At 40.4% G+C, this 16,642-nt stretch overlaps 1 protein-coding gene across 2 annotated transcripts in view; it reads left to right on the top strand.

The window, feature by feature from the left end:
* Positions 1-16,642, top strand: part of sgcd (sarcoglycan, delta (dystrophin-associated glycoprotein)) — a 326,284-nt gene that overhangs the window by 239,117 nt on the left and 70,525 nt on the right. For both annotated transcript variants that reach the window (XM_072375721.1, XM_072375720.1), the window contains 2 exons: positions 3,027-3,128; positions 13,648-13,735. In XM_072375721.1, coding sequence (XP_072231822.1) covers positions 3,027-3,128; positions 13,648-13,735 — 190 coding nt within the window. The remainder of the gene's footprint in view (positions 1-3,026; positions 3,129-13,647; positions 13,736-16,642) is intronic.

Here is a 16,642-nt window from a genome sequence, read left to right as displayed (position 1 = left end):
CCCTTGTGAAATAGTAGAATGAATGCATGTGTTGTCCTCATAACTATGGCATCGTGTTTTTCGCTTGTCATAATCTAAGCTAGATGCTGAACAGAGGAGGCTCCTCAATAGAGCCCTGCAGTACTCCACATGTCATTTTATCCTCTTAGATGTGCCATTATTTAGAGGCAGTTTTTAAATGTGATTAATACCAGTTTAGCACAGTGGCAGAAAGACCTACCTATTTTTCCAGACTGTGGAGCAACATGTTATAGTCGTCTTTAACAAATGCAGCCCTGAGATCTTGTAAAACTAAGACAGAATAGTTTCTTCAGTCTGCACATAGTAAGCCAAAGGAACCTATGCCACACGCAGGTTCGTACTGTTTTGGTGGGACAAGTCAGTTCCACACAGTATTTGGCAGGAGGTTCCAGTGCTGTGGCTGATCTCATTACTTCCAGTCGGTTTTCATAATCAGACTTTTGGAAACTCTGTTTAAATAGCTGTCTCTGGCAAGCCAGTGTTCCCACCTGGGAATTATTCACATGCACAACACGTCAGGACTCAACCCCCCCTGCAGCCACAACCATGTTAGAATTTTAATATGTTTTACACAGTGGGTGGGGGGAATTACATGGAGGAGGCTTGCAAACCATCCTCAGTTACTTTGGGATTTCAAGGGGTCCTGATCTCCATTTGTTCATCAGAACCTTGGGATTAGAAGATGGAGAGAAAACACAAAGTCTCTGCAGGAGGGATTGCATGAGCAGATGGCTCATGGCTTTTTTCCCTCTTTTTTACTCCAACATCATGCAGACTTCTCTTATCTTTGAGACAATCCATGTGATGATTTAATTTGAAATATATAATGACTGCATGGAGTTTCCCTTGCAAGCCGAATCTCCTGTCATTCAATCTCCTCTTATCATTGCTGGTCTGTTCTGGTAAACTGAGACAACAAGAGCATCTGCAACACTGCTACAATACCTTTAACTTGCTGACAAGTATCTGCACTCCTCGCACTTTTATTCACAAGAAGGGGGGAGAAAAGGCAATGACAAGAAAACATGAAGTTATGCTTCACGTACCAGAAGTACAGTAAGAGAAGCAAAGATTTGGGTAAAAGGAAACTGTGAGAATTTCAACTTTCCGCTTTAGTTGAGCTCCACAAACATTAATTGTTTTGGTATTTACTATCTGGCCACCAGCAGATTTAATTTAAGAACTATTTCCAGTGAAAAAGACTTACTGACTGCATGACTTATCTCCTGTGAAGTTGAACCAATGACATCACTTGTGCAAAACTAGGGTAAATTAAATTATTGGATTACTTTTTTTCTAACTCTAATACGTTTTGGTACTTAATTTCATCAATTATAAGACAATCTTATGAGCTGACTGAGGAACAAACCAGATCATACAAACTGAATTTCACATGAATCGATGCAGTTCATTACAACATAACCTTTCTTTATATCTGGGGCACCCAATGAACTGCTTTATAGAAGCCTACTGGAAGTGAACACTGCCAAACACGTGTCTCATGTCTCAGGTCCACGTCGCAGTGAGCTCACGAGTCAATACAAATATTTTAAGATGACCTGGTTTTATCAAATCCAACATCTCCTACAACAGAACAGCCTGCTTTATTTGAGTTCCATTAAAGTTCCATGATCAATTGTCGTTGGCACAGCTGTTGATTCAGAGGCTTTTAGTTCATGTCCTTTTATTCTTTTTTTTTATAACTTACAAGATGAAGATGTAGCTATCTTTAAAGCAAAACACAGACGTCAGAAGAGATGCTGATGAATTGAAATTTTAAATGATAAAGAATTTTGAATTTAGGCCAAGCTGCTCTTGAAGTGAAAAGTTAATACTTCCATGTTTTGGGACAACTTCATGAAGCTGTCGTGCTTTGGGCTGGTAAAACATTATTAGGTAAAAAATAAGTATTATGGTGGTTAGCGCTGTTGCTAATTGGCCATTTTAAATTGACCACACATGGTTGTTTGTCTCTGTGGTGGCCCGGCAATCCTTTCAGGGTGTGTCTCGCCCAATGGCAGCTGTGGTAGGCTGGGATGGGTTCAGCAACCCTGAATTGGATTAAGCGGGTTTAGAAAATATATAGATGGATATTGTGGAATGTGTGGCTTAGTTTGTCATGCCTCTAAAGTCAAGAACCAACAAACATAACTGCATTAATAAAGATTAAATGCAGTTATGGCAGCTGCTCAGCTTGACAGACAGTTTAATGGTTACTGATATGTCCGTGTATAATGATCAAATTCTATTCTCCAGTCTGTGTGATATAAAGTTTAAGTGTTGGACGCACAGAGCAATTTTTGTTCAAGATTCTGCATCATGTTGGCAGGAAATATGCAGAGAAAACACTGAAGAGTCTTGGCCTGCCTTAAAGTACTACATCGAGTGATTATTGTACCAGCAACAGACTGAGTCAACAGACAAAATAGCTTAGAAAACAAACAAATTTGTACCTTAGTTTCATTAACTGATTTTAATCTCGGAACTCTTTTATGGCTTTAATCTACCCTGTTCCTGAATGTTTTGTTCCCTCTGTCACTGTTTTATCTGTTCTTACACAACAGTTTGGATTTAAAGCAGCAAGAACACCAGGATTATACTCAGATAAATACGAAGCTATCATACAAATATATATATATATAAATAGATATACAATAAATGTTCATTTCTGGCCATGGAAAAAAATATTTACCAATCATCAAAAAATCACTGATGAAAATTAACTCAACGTATACAATCATGTAATGTAACTAAAGTTTAGGACCAAGGTCACATGAATATTTTTAGATTTTTCTGATGTTTGGAAGTCTCATACGGAAGCAAAAATTGTGCTTTGTCCAACATACAACACGTGAAGAGGTATGATAATCATTACAATGGTTTTGTTTGGTGACGTGCAGAAAAGCTGCATTTGCAGATTTTAAATTCATGGAAGTGAACAGAAAATTGAATGTGGAAATGATGAGAGAATGTGAACCAATCGTGACCGTGTCTGTTCTTCACAGGACGGCATGGGCAACCTCAGGATAACAGAGAAGGGCCTGAAACTGGAGGGGGACTCAGAGTTCCTCCAACCCCTCTACGCCAAAGAAATCCAGTCCAAACCAGTAAGTGACACACATAAAAACAGCTTTACATGCAGCATACCCAGATATGCAAATTTCAAGCCCCTTTTAGATGAAGAACATGCAACAGTGCCGGCATTGTCAACTGTTACAATGACAGCTTTGTATGGTTTGTATGATATTATTCACTCAGTCCAACCTATGGACCCATGGTACAATAATGATATTGTAGCATCTAACATGTGATACTGGAGGACGTTACATAATCCATCATTTGTGAGGTTTCTTTATTTTTCCCCCACCAGAATCATTTAATGCGACAAAGCAAGCAAAGAATGAGTTGTAGGGCAATTGCTGATGGTTTGGTTTTGCAATAACTTCTATCAGTAAATAGAGGGTTTAGTTTGCACTTCCATCCTGTTGTCCAAAAGCAGCATTAACATTGACAACAACATTAAAGTACCAAATGTTTAGATGGGGCATTCCATCTGGGCTCCTGGTTATAACACTGAACGTCCCCCACACACATTTTTTTATCCCATAAACCGGGGTTTCAGGGGCAAGGATAACCTTCAGACAGACACGCATTATCATGATTGACAGTGAGATTGTTAGAGTTCCAATTTCCATACACGTCCATTCCTTTCCAGAATGGCGCCACCCTGAAGCCAGCAGCCTGCTGCAGCAGCTCAGGATACCCTGCGTCTTTCTTTGCATATTTTTAAGATTTTCTGCTGATGTTTCTTCTTTGAAAACACAGAACTGAAACATGTTTCTGTGCTGGTCTGGATGCTGTGCAGCTGGAAGGACTTCTGTTGGTAACTCTGGCAATTCTTTACACCTGTTATGATGCAAAACCATGGCAACAGGAGAGTTGTTAACTTGTTAGTACAACTAACTGAGCTTTCCAAAGCCCAAGTAATGCCTGGAATAAGACCCCAAATCCAGATGAGTTAAAGAGGAGGTGTCTGGGATGCAGAGTAGGGACATTATGGAGAAAAAGGTGAAAGAGAGGTGTGAGATCACTGATAGATAAAATGGCTAATTGCCAAGCAATCCCATTCCATTAATGGTGACCTCTGAGGATTTCCACCACACCGTTCAGCTGCACTTCAATTTTCTACATGTTTGTCAGATGATTTTGTTTTACTTTGTGTGTTAGAAAGAAAAGTGTTGATGAACAGAACAGATATGAAGAGAAAAGCGGTTGATTATTGAATGTCAATCAGTTGTGAGTGCTTTTGAGGTTGCCATGGTGATAGCTGCAACACTCCATCCAACTCAGACAGAAAATGTTCCTAAACTTTGTCCTTAAAAGCTGCGATTGAGAAAGAAATCATACCTCTTAATCTAAGGTGACCAGACGTCCCCGATTTCCGGGGACAGTCCCCGTTTTGGGTGACCTATCCCCGGTCAAGGCTGTCCCGAAAATGTCCCTGATTTTGATACTGAATGGGGGAAAATGCAGGCAGACTCAAAGTAACAACCCTAAAATATAGAGTATGTGGTCATCAGTATCAGGTAAAAAGTGCCAAGAAAGCACCACAAACCAGCAGAGTTGAAACTCAGAGTCTCAATCGGCGCTCATATGTTCAAGTCCTGTGAGCGCTGCTTAAAGAGTTTAAATGTCTTCAGGTTTTAGAGGCCGAAGTAAAGAGTGAAACAGCTTTAAGTTGCAAGGTTTGAGTCTCTAATGTAATGGCTCAAACTGTTAGCAACTTTTAGTTTGTGAAGATGAGGGATCAAAGCGCTTAAAAGAATAAACTCTGCAGTTCAGCATCCGATCAGAAGAATGGAAGCAGCTCAGAAAGGAGGCTGAAGCTGTGGTTTGGTGGTTCAGACAGATACAGAGCAGCTTGTGGAAGCAAAGGGAGGGGGTTCAACTCCTATGGCTTTTATAAAAGGAAGGGCAGGTTGTTCAGCTCACAGTAGGCTGAGCTTTTTGACGCCAAAATAAAAAGAGAAACTTTAGGATTGAACCTTTCACTGTGTAGTTGAACAGCTCAGGCTGTGGGTAAAACCTTTGGGCCTCTGAGAATGTGGAAACTATGATCACAGGACTTTTAAAGTTCAGCAAAGATGCTCAGAAAGAGTAGCTCAGGATGATGAGATGCTGCTTAGGTTGGCCTGATCATAGGTTCAATTCTCTTAGATGGCCTGTGGATTTCCAGCTTTCTTTCTTTAAGGAATCTAATCCTCGTTTCTTTCAGGGATAGAGACCAACAATCAAAGTAAGGTTTGTGTAGTACTGCTGAGGGGATGGGCAGATAGCAGGAGTTGAACCCCCTGCCTCTGCTTCCACAAGCTGCTCTGTATCTGCCTGAACCACCAAATCACAGCTTCAGGCTCCTTTCTGAGCTGCTTCAGCCTCCTTTCTGAGCTGCTTCCATTCTTTTGTTTGGATGCTGAACTGCAGAGTTTATTCTTTTAAGCGCTTTGATCCCTCATCTTCACAAACTAAAAGTTGCTAACAGTTTGAGCCATTACATTAGAGACTCAAACCTTGCAACTTAAAGCTGTTTCATTCAATACTTTGGCCTCTAAAACCTGAAGACATTTAAACTCTTTAAGCAGCACTCACAGGACTTGAACATATAAGCGCCGAGTCCCAAAGCAGTTTATTGAGCCTCTGAGTTATGACTCTGCTGGTTTGTGCTGCTTTCTTGGCACTTTTTACCTGAGACTGATGACCTCTCTATATACAGAGATTCTCTATAAACTATATTTTAGTGTTCCAACTTGTTTCCTGTGAAGCAGCTTTGCTCATCAACTGTCTTTGGTTTGTTCAGCTGCTTGTTGTTGGGCTGACTTGGGATGACTTCTCTGACTTGTTGGTTTAAAAATTTGAAGAAAAATTGAGTGGAACCTGGTAAAGACTTTAATACCAGTTACTATGGTAGCCATTTAACACATTGTCAGAGAAGACGTTGCATGATGTATAAACGCAGCAGCGTCAACAACAACAATCTAGAGGTGGCAAAAAGGAAAGAAAAGGAGACCAGAGGCCGCGGTAAATGGTATGTTGTGTATTGACCTATTAATTTTGCAGATTATTCACCTCCGCATTGAAAATGTCCCCGATTTTCATTTCACAAATCTGGTCACCTTATCTTAATCATGTGATAGTTAGAAGCGTCTGCGTGTTCTCTGTATCTTTTTCTTCCGGATGTCTTCAGGTCAGGTCAAATAGTTACTATCTTACCATCTTTAGTCTTTTTTTTCGATTTGAGAGCGGACCTCGTTGTTTTCATGTTCACATATTTTATTCCTGTTGCACAAAAGTTTGCCCTCACATTCAAAGAGTATCGGCTTGCCTGTAAAAATCTTTTAGCTCGCCAGGCCATCTTGCCATAATGTTGTCATCAAATCCCTTTTGTCAAACACGAGGTCATGACGGGACAATTAATGCCGAATGTCCCATCATCTGAAAATTTGATCAGCAGTGAGAGACGTGGGAGTCTTTCCAATTATGATTCTTTTAGTCATACCCCCCTCAGGCCACTGCTGTAGATAAACACGTTAAGATGAGCACATTCATGTGAGTGTTCTTTGGAATGAGGCCATTTTTAACAGACAAACATGAAGTGAGCGCAGCTCTTTCTCGCAGCATTGAACGATGTTTCGTGTTGACAGTGAACGTGTCACGCTGAGTGCATGCGCCCCATGGGCACAGACCTTAAAGACGTCTGTGTGGTGAATTCAGCTGTGCTTATATGTACCATGATCTCTCACAGAGAAAGTTGAAAGCAGCAGAATGTCTTAAACATTTTCTTACACTGTGCTGCAATTCCACTCTTGTGCATGTAAACTGTGACAAAGACGGTTCTCCAATTAAAGGCATTTAACCGTGCTGAGCGTTTGTTTAGATGAAGGTACCTAAATCATATGGTTAAGTTTAGGCATTTAAAGCTACTTGTTTAGAGTTAGGAAAACATCACCCACCCTAAAATTCTCATCTGCAAAAGCTATAAGCAAAATAAATCTCTTTACGGAATAAGTACCTTAGAATATGTGCTTAAGGTCGCACAATAAATGATGATTTCTGTTTCATGGATGTTTGATGACTTAACCTGAGCCCAGATGGAAATATACAGTCTTTAGGAAGGTGTACTTTCTGTTTCTTGTGAGTGTATTTTGATGCCGGAACAAAACAAAGGAAGGTGGTCATGTTCTGATAGATTTCATTGAGTCATTCTGGTCATTTCAGGGCTTTGTATTTTGGTGCCTTGCACATTGCCATGTCAACACGCCTTGTCACATAAATTCATGTCACGTCATGTTGAAGCAATGCGGCCTCATGACAATCATGTGGCCTCATCAGCATGAGATGTTTAAGAGCAGGTGGCCCGGAAGGGGAATCAACGTGTTGTCTACAGTTTGCTGCATAGAGCAACAACTTCAGCATCAGTTTTCAGACAGGAAGACTTTGGTGTTCATAGATTTAATTGCAACATTTTTCCCATGGTTCCTAGTATGCTTGGTTTTTACATTAATATTCTGAGGTGCTTCCAGCTGCCCTGACAACAAGTACAGGAGGAGCATCCAAGCCTGGAGATGTCAGAGAAATGCAGAGATGGGCCAAATAAAGTGAAAAGCACTCTCTCCTTCTGTCTCTCCTGCTCCAGCAGTAATAATCTCTGTGTGCAGGTAGTGGACGTATGGCTTTATAATGCAAGATGTCTCAGACATTACGCAAGCTGAGAGGGAATGAGCGATAGAGATGGGTAAGCAAAAAAAGAGTGAAGGAGCAGAGCACCACATAACAACAATGGAGATGGAGATGATGAATAAGAGAGTAGAAGAAGAAGGAGTAATAGAGACAGAAAACAAGGAGACAGATGGTGGAAGACTGAATTAGAACATGAGAGATTGGAAGCTGGTGAGTCTGAGTTGACAGGCGGCAACATGCAGAATGCAGCCAAGTTAAACACTGACTCAAAAATGCTCAACATATTCACAGTGTGGCATGGCACAGTGAAATATTCATACCCAAATTAAGTGTTGAGTTCCACAGGAAGCAGATATAGATAACATAGTAATATCCCAGCTGCATAATTTGGCATTATGTTTTGGTAGGCTTTTCGGGGCAGTCCAACATGTGGAGATATCTATCAGCATATGACAGATACACAGATAGCTGGCAGGTACATTAAAGATGGCTAGAGACTGTTATAGAGTCACCCTCATAAAATATACATGTTTATTGCTGCCAGAACAGTATTGGAAGTGGAGTTGATGTCTTTTACTATTAAACTTTAGAGAGGGAGATGAATATAAAATCAGACTAGGAATAAGGAGAAAGAGTGAAAGTAAAAGGGGAGAAAATATTCAAAATAGTGGAGGTGAGGGAGGACAGAGGAATGGAAATGTGTTAGTAAAGCAGACGAGATGAGACGAATTGTATGGTAATACTCAGCAGAAGGTGACGGTTGAAGGAAGATGGTCCGTCGAGGCCTGGATAGAAAAACAATTAAATAAAAAGAGTGAGTTTCTCTCCAAGTAGTAGATCCTGGTCTTTAAGTATTCTCCAACACTTCCTGCGCTCTGTCGGTTCAGTTTCAACCAACCTGTCTCCATTACAGCTTTTCATTTGTTTTTCAGCTTTTAATGTTTTCTGCAGGGTTTTTATTTTTTTGCAATCAAATGGAGATTTTGATACCAGAATCTGTCAAAAAAACACCAAGTAAATCAGTCTTAGTAACATCATCGATTAGTTTAATGTCATGAAATTTATAGGGACTGATTGGTAGATTTAGTTGCATCTGTTGTCGTAGCATGGCTGTCATCAGCCAGTAGGTATCCACTCTGCCTACTCAATCTCTTTGTTTGGATTTCAGGGTTCTGTAGTTTCTGCTTAATTTCTGTTTTACCCTGTTTTCCAGTTTTAATTTTGTAAGAGCCTGATCCCTTGTGCATTTGGTTTCCATTTGCTTTCTGTCCTCGTTTCACTCAAAACAAGTCCTCTAACCAAAACTACCCTGGATGGCCGTCCTCCCCGGTTCTGGTAACGGCTTCTTCCTGTTTTTTTATTTCTTCTGATTTTTCAGCTTGACGAGAAGATTCGATGTAATCTGTTGGTTTCCTTAGCTACTTTTATCAAATTGACTGATTGGGATTTGAAACAGCGTAGTATAAATAAAACAGAATTGAGCTGAATGAAATTTGAAATAAGGGCATCCTTTAAAAAACTGCCTCCGGAGGCCTCAGAAGGAAAAAATTACTCATATGAGCATTTCCATATTGGAGCAAATATCATTCATTACCATTCCACCACTGCTCATTACCTGCTTCTTAACAGCCATCCATAATGCCCATGAGCCCTTCAACAAATGTTCTTCGGGTTGTAAGCTGTAGATTTATTTTGATTTCTAAATAAGCCGATGTGTTGCTTTTAGAAATTGCTCCTTTGCTTCATCTTACTGAGGTTTAATTCAACCAGTGAGATGTTTGCAGCCTTCGGAGCAGCTCTCCCTCTGAGAAATATCTCTATAACTAGGTCTGATCTGCACATTTCTCTCCCAGACTCTCATCTGTCTCCCTTCCTGCTGAGAGTAATGTAGCCTGATGCAATAGCAAAGGAGAGTGAAGGGAGGCAGGGATGGATCAGAGGCATCGCGCAAAAACAAACTAAGCACATGCTCTGTAGACAAAGACACCTAAAGGTCTCCTGCAGTCCGTTCTCTGGGGAATTTTGAGAGCCTGTGTGTGAAAAAAAATAAACTGCAGGAAGATGGAGTGATGAGATGGTTGGTGAAGCTGTGAAGCTGAGGCCTGCTGCATTTCAGAGCCACATAAACTCTAAACTCTAAACTAATGGATGGTTATCTTCATATCTTTTGATACTCAAGAATGTTTTTATCAGCAGAGCCGGATGTTTTGCTTCTGTTTCATCACACATATTTATTGACATTAACTCAAATATAACTGTGCTTTATAAAGTTGTCTAAAAGTACAAATATTTGCGTACACTCCAGGAAACAAAACCTGTAAGCTGCAGATTAAATCCTTGAGAGGATTTGTAGTAGTTGGAGGAACGTCTGCTTGTAAATGCAGCTTTTTTATGCTTTTGGGCTGGGGTGGACTAATTGTTTGGGTGTGCAAAATATGAATTAATAAATAACTTGATGGACCGTTTAAAAAGCCAGATATATTACCGGTATGTCATTTTTGTTCAAAAGAAGTTGTATTTGACGATGTATTCAACCCTGAATTAGTCCCGAGCTCATACAGTGCTGCCTGAGCCCTGCAGGTAATGAGAGCTAACGAATGAGCCATGAGCTGTCAGCACAGTGAGGCTCGCAGACTCGAGACGGCAGTTGTGAAGGAAATCTGGAGAAATCCTCAGTCCAAAAGGTTTGTGTTTGCTGTGTGGACGTGTTTCAGAGTGCAGACGGGGTCAAACTTGAGACTGATTTCTCACAGTGGGACTGCATGAACCACACTTGGATCTAAGTGAGTTCATGAAAAGACATTACATGAAAAGACACTAAATGCACTGGTCAGCAGTGAATTGTAAGTGCCAACAGATGTATTGGAATGCTTACATTTTAAGTCTCAATTCTTTTACGAATAAAAATAATCTTTGGCTAAAACGTCTTTTTGCCACATGTGTTTACAATGATGTCTCTGCTGAGATGCTAAGATGCTTCCTGGTGATTTCATTGAGTTTGGAAGGCTCCTAAACAAAATAGACTATTCAATCTTTGAGCTGAGCTTAAGTTTGTTTGGATCTCAGTTGGACAGTTTTTGATAACTTTGTTTGTGGACTTGCTATGTCTAAGAGGAAAACAGCAGCTGATCTCAGTTTTCACCCGTGTTGTGAAAAGAAAAGCTAATGCTGCAGAGTACTAAACGTACTTCTGTCCCAATTACTTGTTATTTTAAATAGTGTGACCGCTTCACACGTGCCTGAGTTTTATTTGTCACCCTGACACGCTCAGATGACCCCACTCTCAGAATTATCAGCACTTCAACACCAGCTTGTGTTCATATTGCTCCCTGACCTCTTGTTTAACATTCAGGTCGCATCACATTGTTATTATAATAACTTCTAGCTTATATATATCATATATTCAGTGTATATACTGTTGGAACTTCAGTAAGTTTGCAAAAAGCCATAATGTTATCACTAATATACACACAAGGCATATCCCCTCCTTGGCTCTGAGCGCAGCACAATGGTCAGGCCCTTATCTCTAATTAGGAAGTTGACTGAGGCATGAAGATTAGTCGGGTACAGAAAGCGCCAAGTCCAACGTGGTCAGCATTACAGATTGGTGAGAGGCACCCTGGGAAATGAAAGTTATCAAAGAGAGCAGGAGGCTGAAGCCTCAGCACTTGGGCAACTGTGGTGTGAGTGTGTTTGACTTTTGTAACTGTATTTGTGGGTAGGTGGACAGAAAAATAAATCAAGAGGTTAAGATTGTAATTCAAACAATAAAGGAAGTGAGTGCAGCAGGTAATTCTCCAGAAAACAGAACATTTGCGACTTTGTTCTCTTTTCTGCTGGCTGACATGTTGCTTTCGACTCGTTTGTAGATACCACAGATATTTCTAAATGCATGCAATTAATCAAAACGATAGCCATCAATACAGATAGTGTGGGAGCTTTGGCTGATATTTGTGCTGTGCCCAGCTCTGTCTCACCAGAAAACATGTAATAGGTGCACTTGTCGACTTGTGCAGAATGTCATAGTTTCATCATTCAGATGGTAACATAACCCGAGGCTGTTGTTTTCTGTCGGGTAGCGCTCACGTGACATAACTGGAATCATGACCCAGATTGATCAAAATGTTTAACCATGTGGGGTTTTTTTTAAATGTCACTTAAACTCACATATTTAGTTACATGTTGACCAAACTGTATGCTTTTAACACCTAACCAGAACCCTGTGTTGGAAAGAAGCAGAAAAGGTTCGTGATTAGCATCTTTAGCAATTGCCTCCAACTTCTGTATAAGGTTTGAAAGGAAAAGTGTAGTAAGGGTAAAATTTAGTGGGCATGTAACAGAAATTGGGCATCATTATATAACAATGTGTATGGAGACAGAACATCAACATGCGAAGAAACTGAAACTTAAGCTGTATCTGAGGGGATCAGAGTCAAATTGATGACTGTGCAAACGTTTTAACATTTACTGTTGTAAATGTTCAGTGTTCAGTTCTGTAATGCTCTTTTAGTTCTTTCATAAGCAGCGGTGGGCTGTTCATTTTACACCCAGGCCCTCCATACTACCCTCCAGTAATTAAAATGCCCTTGACTAAGCTAACTATGACCCGAGGGCTATATGCTATGTATTCTAAGTAAGCTTTTATCAAGTGGAATTGAGTGATTTAGCTTAAGGCGCGACACGTGCAAGGGTTAGTGCGCTAACTGGAGAGACATGAAAATAAAATGGAAAGCATAAAGCATTTAACCTCTGTTACGTTATTGTTTGTGCATAATGAAAAGTGCTAACCGACATAACAAATACACAAGACATAACCAAGCTATCAGAACCTATTAAATGCAACTAACACAGTCAGCAATCAACAGGCTTCCCAACAGATTTCTGCCAGCTGACTAGACCTAAACACTTTAGCTGGGTCACTAAATTTCAGCATCATTTACAACGCACGCAATGATACAAACAAAGCGGTAGTGATTTTTATATATATATACATACACACACATTAACACACACACAACAAAACACTCTCCAAACAACACATAAGTGACAGGAAGAATCTTGACCAAGAATTTTAATACAAAATGCTCAAAACAGACTGGGCAAAAACTAAATGCAAAGCATGTCTAACCCCCACTACTGAGCTGGGCATCACTGGCAAAGACACATGAATCCATGAAACTTGAAAATCTGATTCTGACTAACTCTAGGCCAGCAGAGAAGCCCAGCTCTGGGCTTGAGTCTCTGATGAGGCTGATATCAATTTGTCAGAATCAATCCCAAACGAGGAATCTTCTAATATGAAGTGCACATGTGACTGTAAATGCAGAGACTGTATGAGCCTCATTCTCTTAACGTTCCCTGGGCATTGGGATGATGAATGCAACGATTTTTAATCCCAATTTTGGAATATTGTCTTCTTATGGCAGAAGCCACAAGGAGGGTCAAATTGTTATTTCAGCACCTTACATTCTGAGTGTAGGATAACTTCCTTCTGCACAGGCACACATACACATGTGAAAAATTGGCAATCTGTGTCCTTTTGATACCCAGATCATAATATACAGGATGAAGGAGCATGGTTATAAATATCTCAATGTTCTGGTAATAACGCAGCCTTCTGTACACATTTAATTAAGATGTGATATAAGATGAGGCCTCTAGGCTTTAAAATGTTAGCAACTGTTGTTTTTTTTTTCTAGAAAGTGTGAAGTTTAAACTTAAGCTTAGACTGGAATGGTCAAGGTCATGTTTTGCCGGGTCAGTTCTGTCCTATTAAAAAGACTTATATCCAGTATTCTGACATCAAGGGATTTGTGTTTCAGTGCTTAAATCTGTGTTTAAAAGGGTATTGACAGTTAATCTAAATGAATAACCTGGTCGATCTCTCTGCAGGGCAGCCCACTGTTCCTGCAGTCATCCAGAAACGTGTCGGTCAATATTGTCAACAACAACAACCAGCTGCTCACGCAGCTCGTAACAGGTAAGGCTCATGTTCTTTATTGACATCTCTTTTATGTGATACACCTTTTTAGAAACGTCCATTTCCACAACATCTTTGTCTGTAACAAACGCATGACGTGGAACATTTTACAGTTCATGTTTGTTTTTTCTTTAGATATCACGTGAAAATGGTATTATCGAATCTCCAACTCCCTATTATAGTGCTCTTGACCCATGAGCATTTGTCTTTACTCATTTAGGTGAAGCTATTGTCCAAAGTGACATGATTCAGACAAAAAACCCAAGCATCAGTACAGTAAAAAGCCCTGGTGGAAGCATTAAGTACTAAATCTATCTGAAGGACAAGAAGAACATAAAAAGAGATGCCAAGTTAAGCAGCTTTCAGACTTTCTTTCCATCAATCTTGATATGACAGAAAATGCCTGTATATTCCTGGTGTCTGATCATCATTTTAGGGGAATGCAATATAGGGCATTATAAAATGAATAACAGCAGTGTCTAAACTCCCTGCAAATAAATGAGAGAGAAATATGTTTAAGAGTGTTTGAGCTGCAGTGGAAGCTTATGCTATCGATCTGTCCCACATAGCAATATCCTCAACTGCTTCCGTCAGCCACTGACTGATTTGTTACGCAGGCTGTGGCGTGCTTGTTAGCTTGACTTGACATCTGGCTTCTGAGTGGCTACTCGACATCGATGTGAACTCAACATCCAGGTGCACGTGCTAATTTTGCACCCTGGGCTAGATGAGAGGGCTCAGTCGGTTTTCTTTTCTAAACACAAGTTTACTGACTGGAACATCTCACACGGAGGCTCTGAAACTAAGGGTAACAACCAGGGGACAAGAAAAGATGAGACTGTTTTTTCTTACCTGACTACAAGACAGATTCCAGCTCACGCTTAGTGCTGCTGTGTGGGTATACGTCTGTGGCCTAGTTAAAATGAATAAACAAGCTTGATTAGCTCAGAAAGTGGCCAATCTGAAGTGATCTTGTCAAAGAATGTGAATCAGACATGTTTCCATTAACTGGTTTGAAATGACTGTGTGGTCTTCCCAGAGGATGGCAGTATAGACTACGTTGTTAGTGGTTTTAATTAAAAAGAAAAAGTCCTGAATGGAAATAAACCTTGAGTGGATGAAAACCTGCAGTGGACATCGAATAGATGAAAATAGAGAGAGCTGTTCTTAGAAAATGACATTAATCTCCTTGAACTTGAAGTAGAACTTCTGTTATGTTATATCTGGGAAGAAGTCACGTGAGTTTAATGTTTGCCGTCTTAGACCGAAAACAGAAGATGGGTGACGACAGTGTTACCTTTTCCAGGTGATTCGTAGAGTTTCAATTCTCCCCAATAAGTTCCAAGTCTTCTGTGAAACGGCCAAAAAAAAACCCACCCAGCTTTTGTTGTCCCACACAGCCTGTAAGATACAGTGTCGAGGCTTCCCTTCATATTTTTGCAGCTTGCTGGTTATTTTCACCTGGCAGTGAGTGGTCGCTACCGGAGGAGCTATTTTTTTAGCGGCTGTAAAAACACAGTATTGATTTATTGTTGAGGTGGAGCATAATGAGAAGTTCACTAGAGAGGTGAATCTTCGCGAGATGTTTGAATGGCCAGTAGCTCGCTCCATCATTGTGAAACCACAGGTGGACACGGTCTGGACTGAGACTCACTCTGTTCAGGGAGGGAAGTAACAAACGACGTTCATTCGGTTGATCACACTTCAGACTCACTGCCACATTCTGGTCCATCTGTAGGGTTTTTTTCTACCAAGACATGCTCGGCATGCTCAGAGATGCCAGACTGAGTCATATACAGACTACTGTGCAGTTCTAACAGGGTGGTAACAGAGTAGTTTCTTTTTTAAGTTTTATTTTATGTCTAATTAGCTAAAATTCTCCAATCTAAGCAGAAGAGCTGTGGTACTTGGCACAACATTGATGATTTGGAGCCTGTTTGATTTCTCCGAACTCTTTTCAGAGACCACTGCTCTGCACGAAACCATCGCTTTATCCCCACAATTAGACATATGCTCTTCACGAATTCATCCTCTGTACTCTTTTTTTTGTGCCAGCAGAGGCCTTAAGATCACAGCTCCTTCTTTACAGTTCTGCAGCTGTCACACTCTAACAGAGCTGACAGTCTTTGGTGAGTAGAACTCTTTCTGTGTAAACATGCTCAGGAAGTGTCTCTCACATTAGAAAAGTGCACTGACATTTGCCTTCTGGGTCTGAAGATGAGACAAGCGAAGTGTGCTCGGATGTGTCTCGTGGATGACTAAGCAGTGTTCATGTATAGGTTTGAACTTCTCTTCCCAGATGGAGAGTGACAGAATCAATTGCGTGCTTGTCAATCAGTCACCCTCGGCGCCGAGTGTTTTCTGCCGCTGCGTGAGGCAAAGCAATTTGAGTTGGAGGGAGTCGTCTGCATTTTCTTGTTCATCGTGAAGTTTTAGGGGGCTTGCATTTGAGTATTTTCTCCAGTTTGTCGCAGACTTGTAATTAAATGTCTGGCTGTTTATCAACACTTGTGCTGTGGCGGAAAAGGCCACATTCAATCATATTCCATCAGTTTTTAATCATCTTTTCATCATCTGCCTTTCGGCACCTTTGTTTTCTGTTTGTTTCTACATTAGATTCTGATGACACTGAATTTTTTTGTGATTGATAAAAAAAGAAAAAGCAAGGCTATCTGTCAAAGCTGAACCAGCATATCCTTCTCTGAACCATCTGCCAGTATGCTGTAAAGTGGAGATTAATGGAAAATAATTTTCATCCTAAAAAGTGTTGATGGAAAAATATAAAGCAGTATTCTGATAAATGCATAAATACTTAAAAAGAACCTCTAAAGGCCCAATCCCAGCTCCTATCTCCCAGCTGTGCATGCTGCCGCTCGAGGGGGGCTTAGGAATTACGTCCATAAAGTT

The sequence above is a fragment of the Leuresthes tenuis genome, unplaced genomic scaffold (assembly GCF_036924035.1).
Source record: "Leuresthes tenuis unplaced genomic scaffold, fLeuTen1.0.hap1 SCAF_21, whole genome shotgun sequence".
Classification (NCBI taxonomy): Eukaryota; Metazoa; Chordata; class Actinopteri; order Atheriniformes; family Atherinopsidae; genus Leuresthes; species Leuresthes tenuis.
Note: the sequence above shows the minus strand (reverse complement) of the source record. Positions and strands in the feature narration are given on the sequence as shown.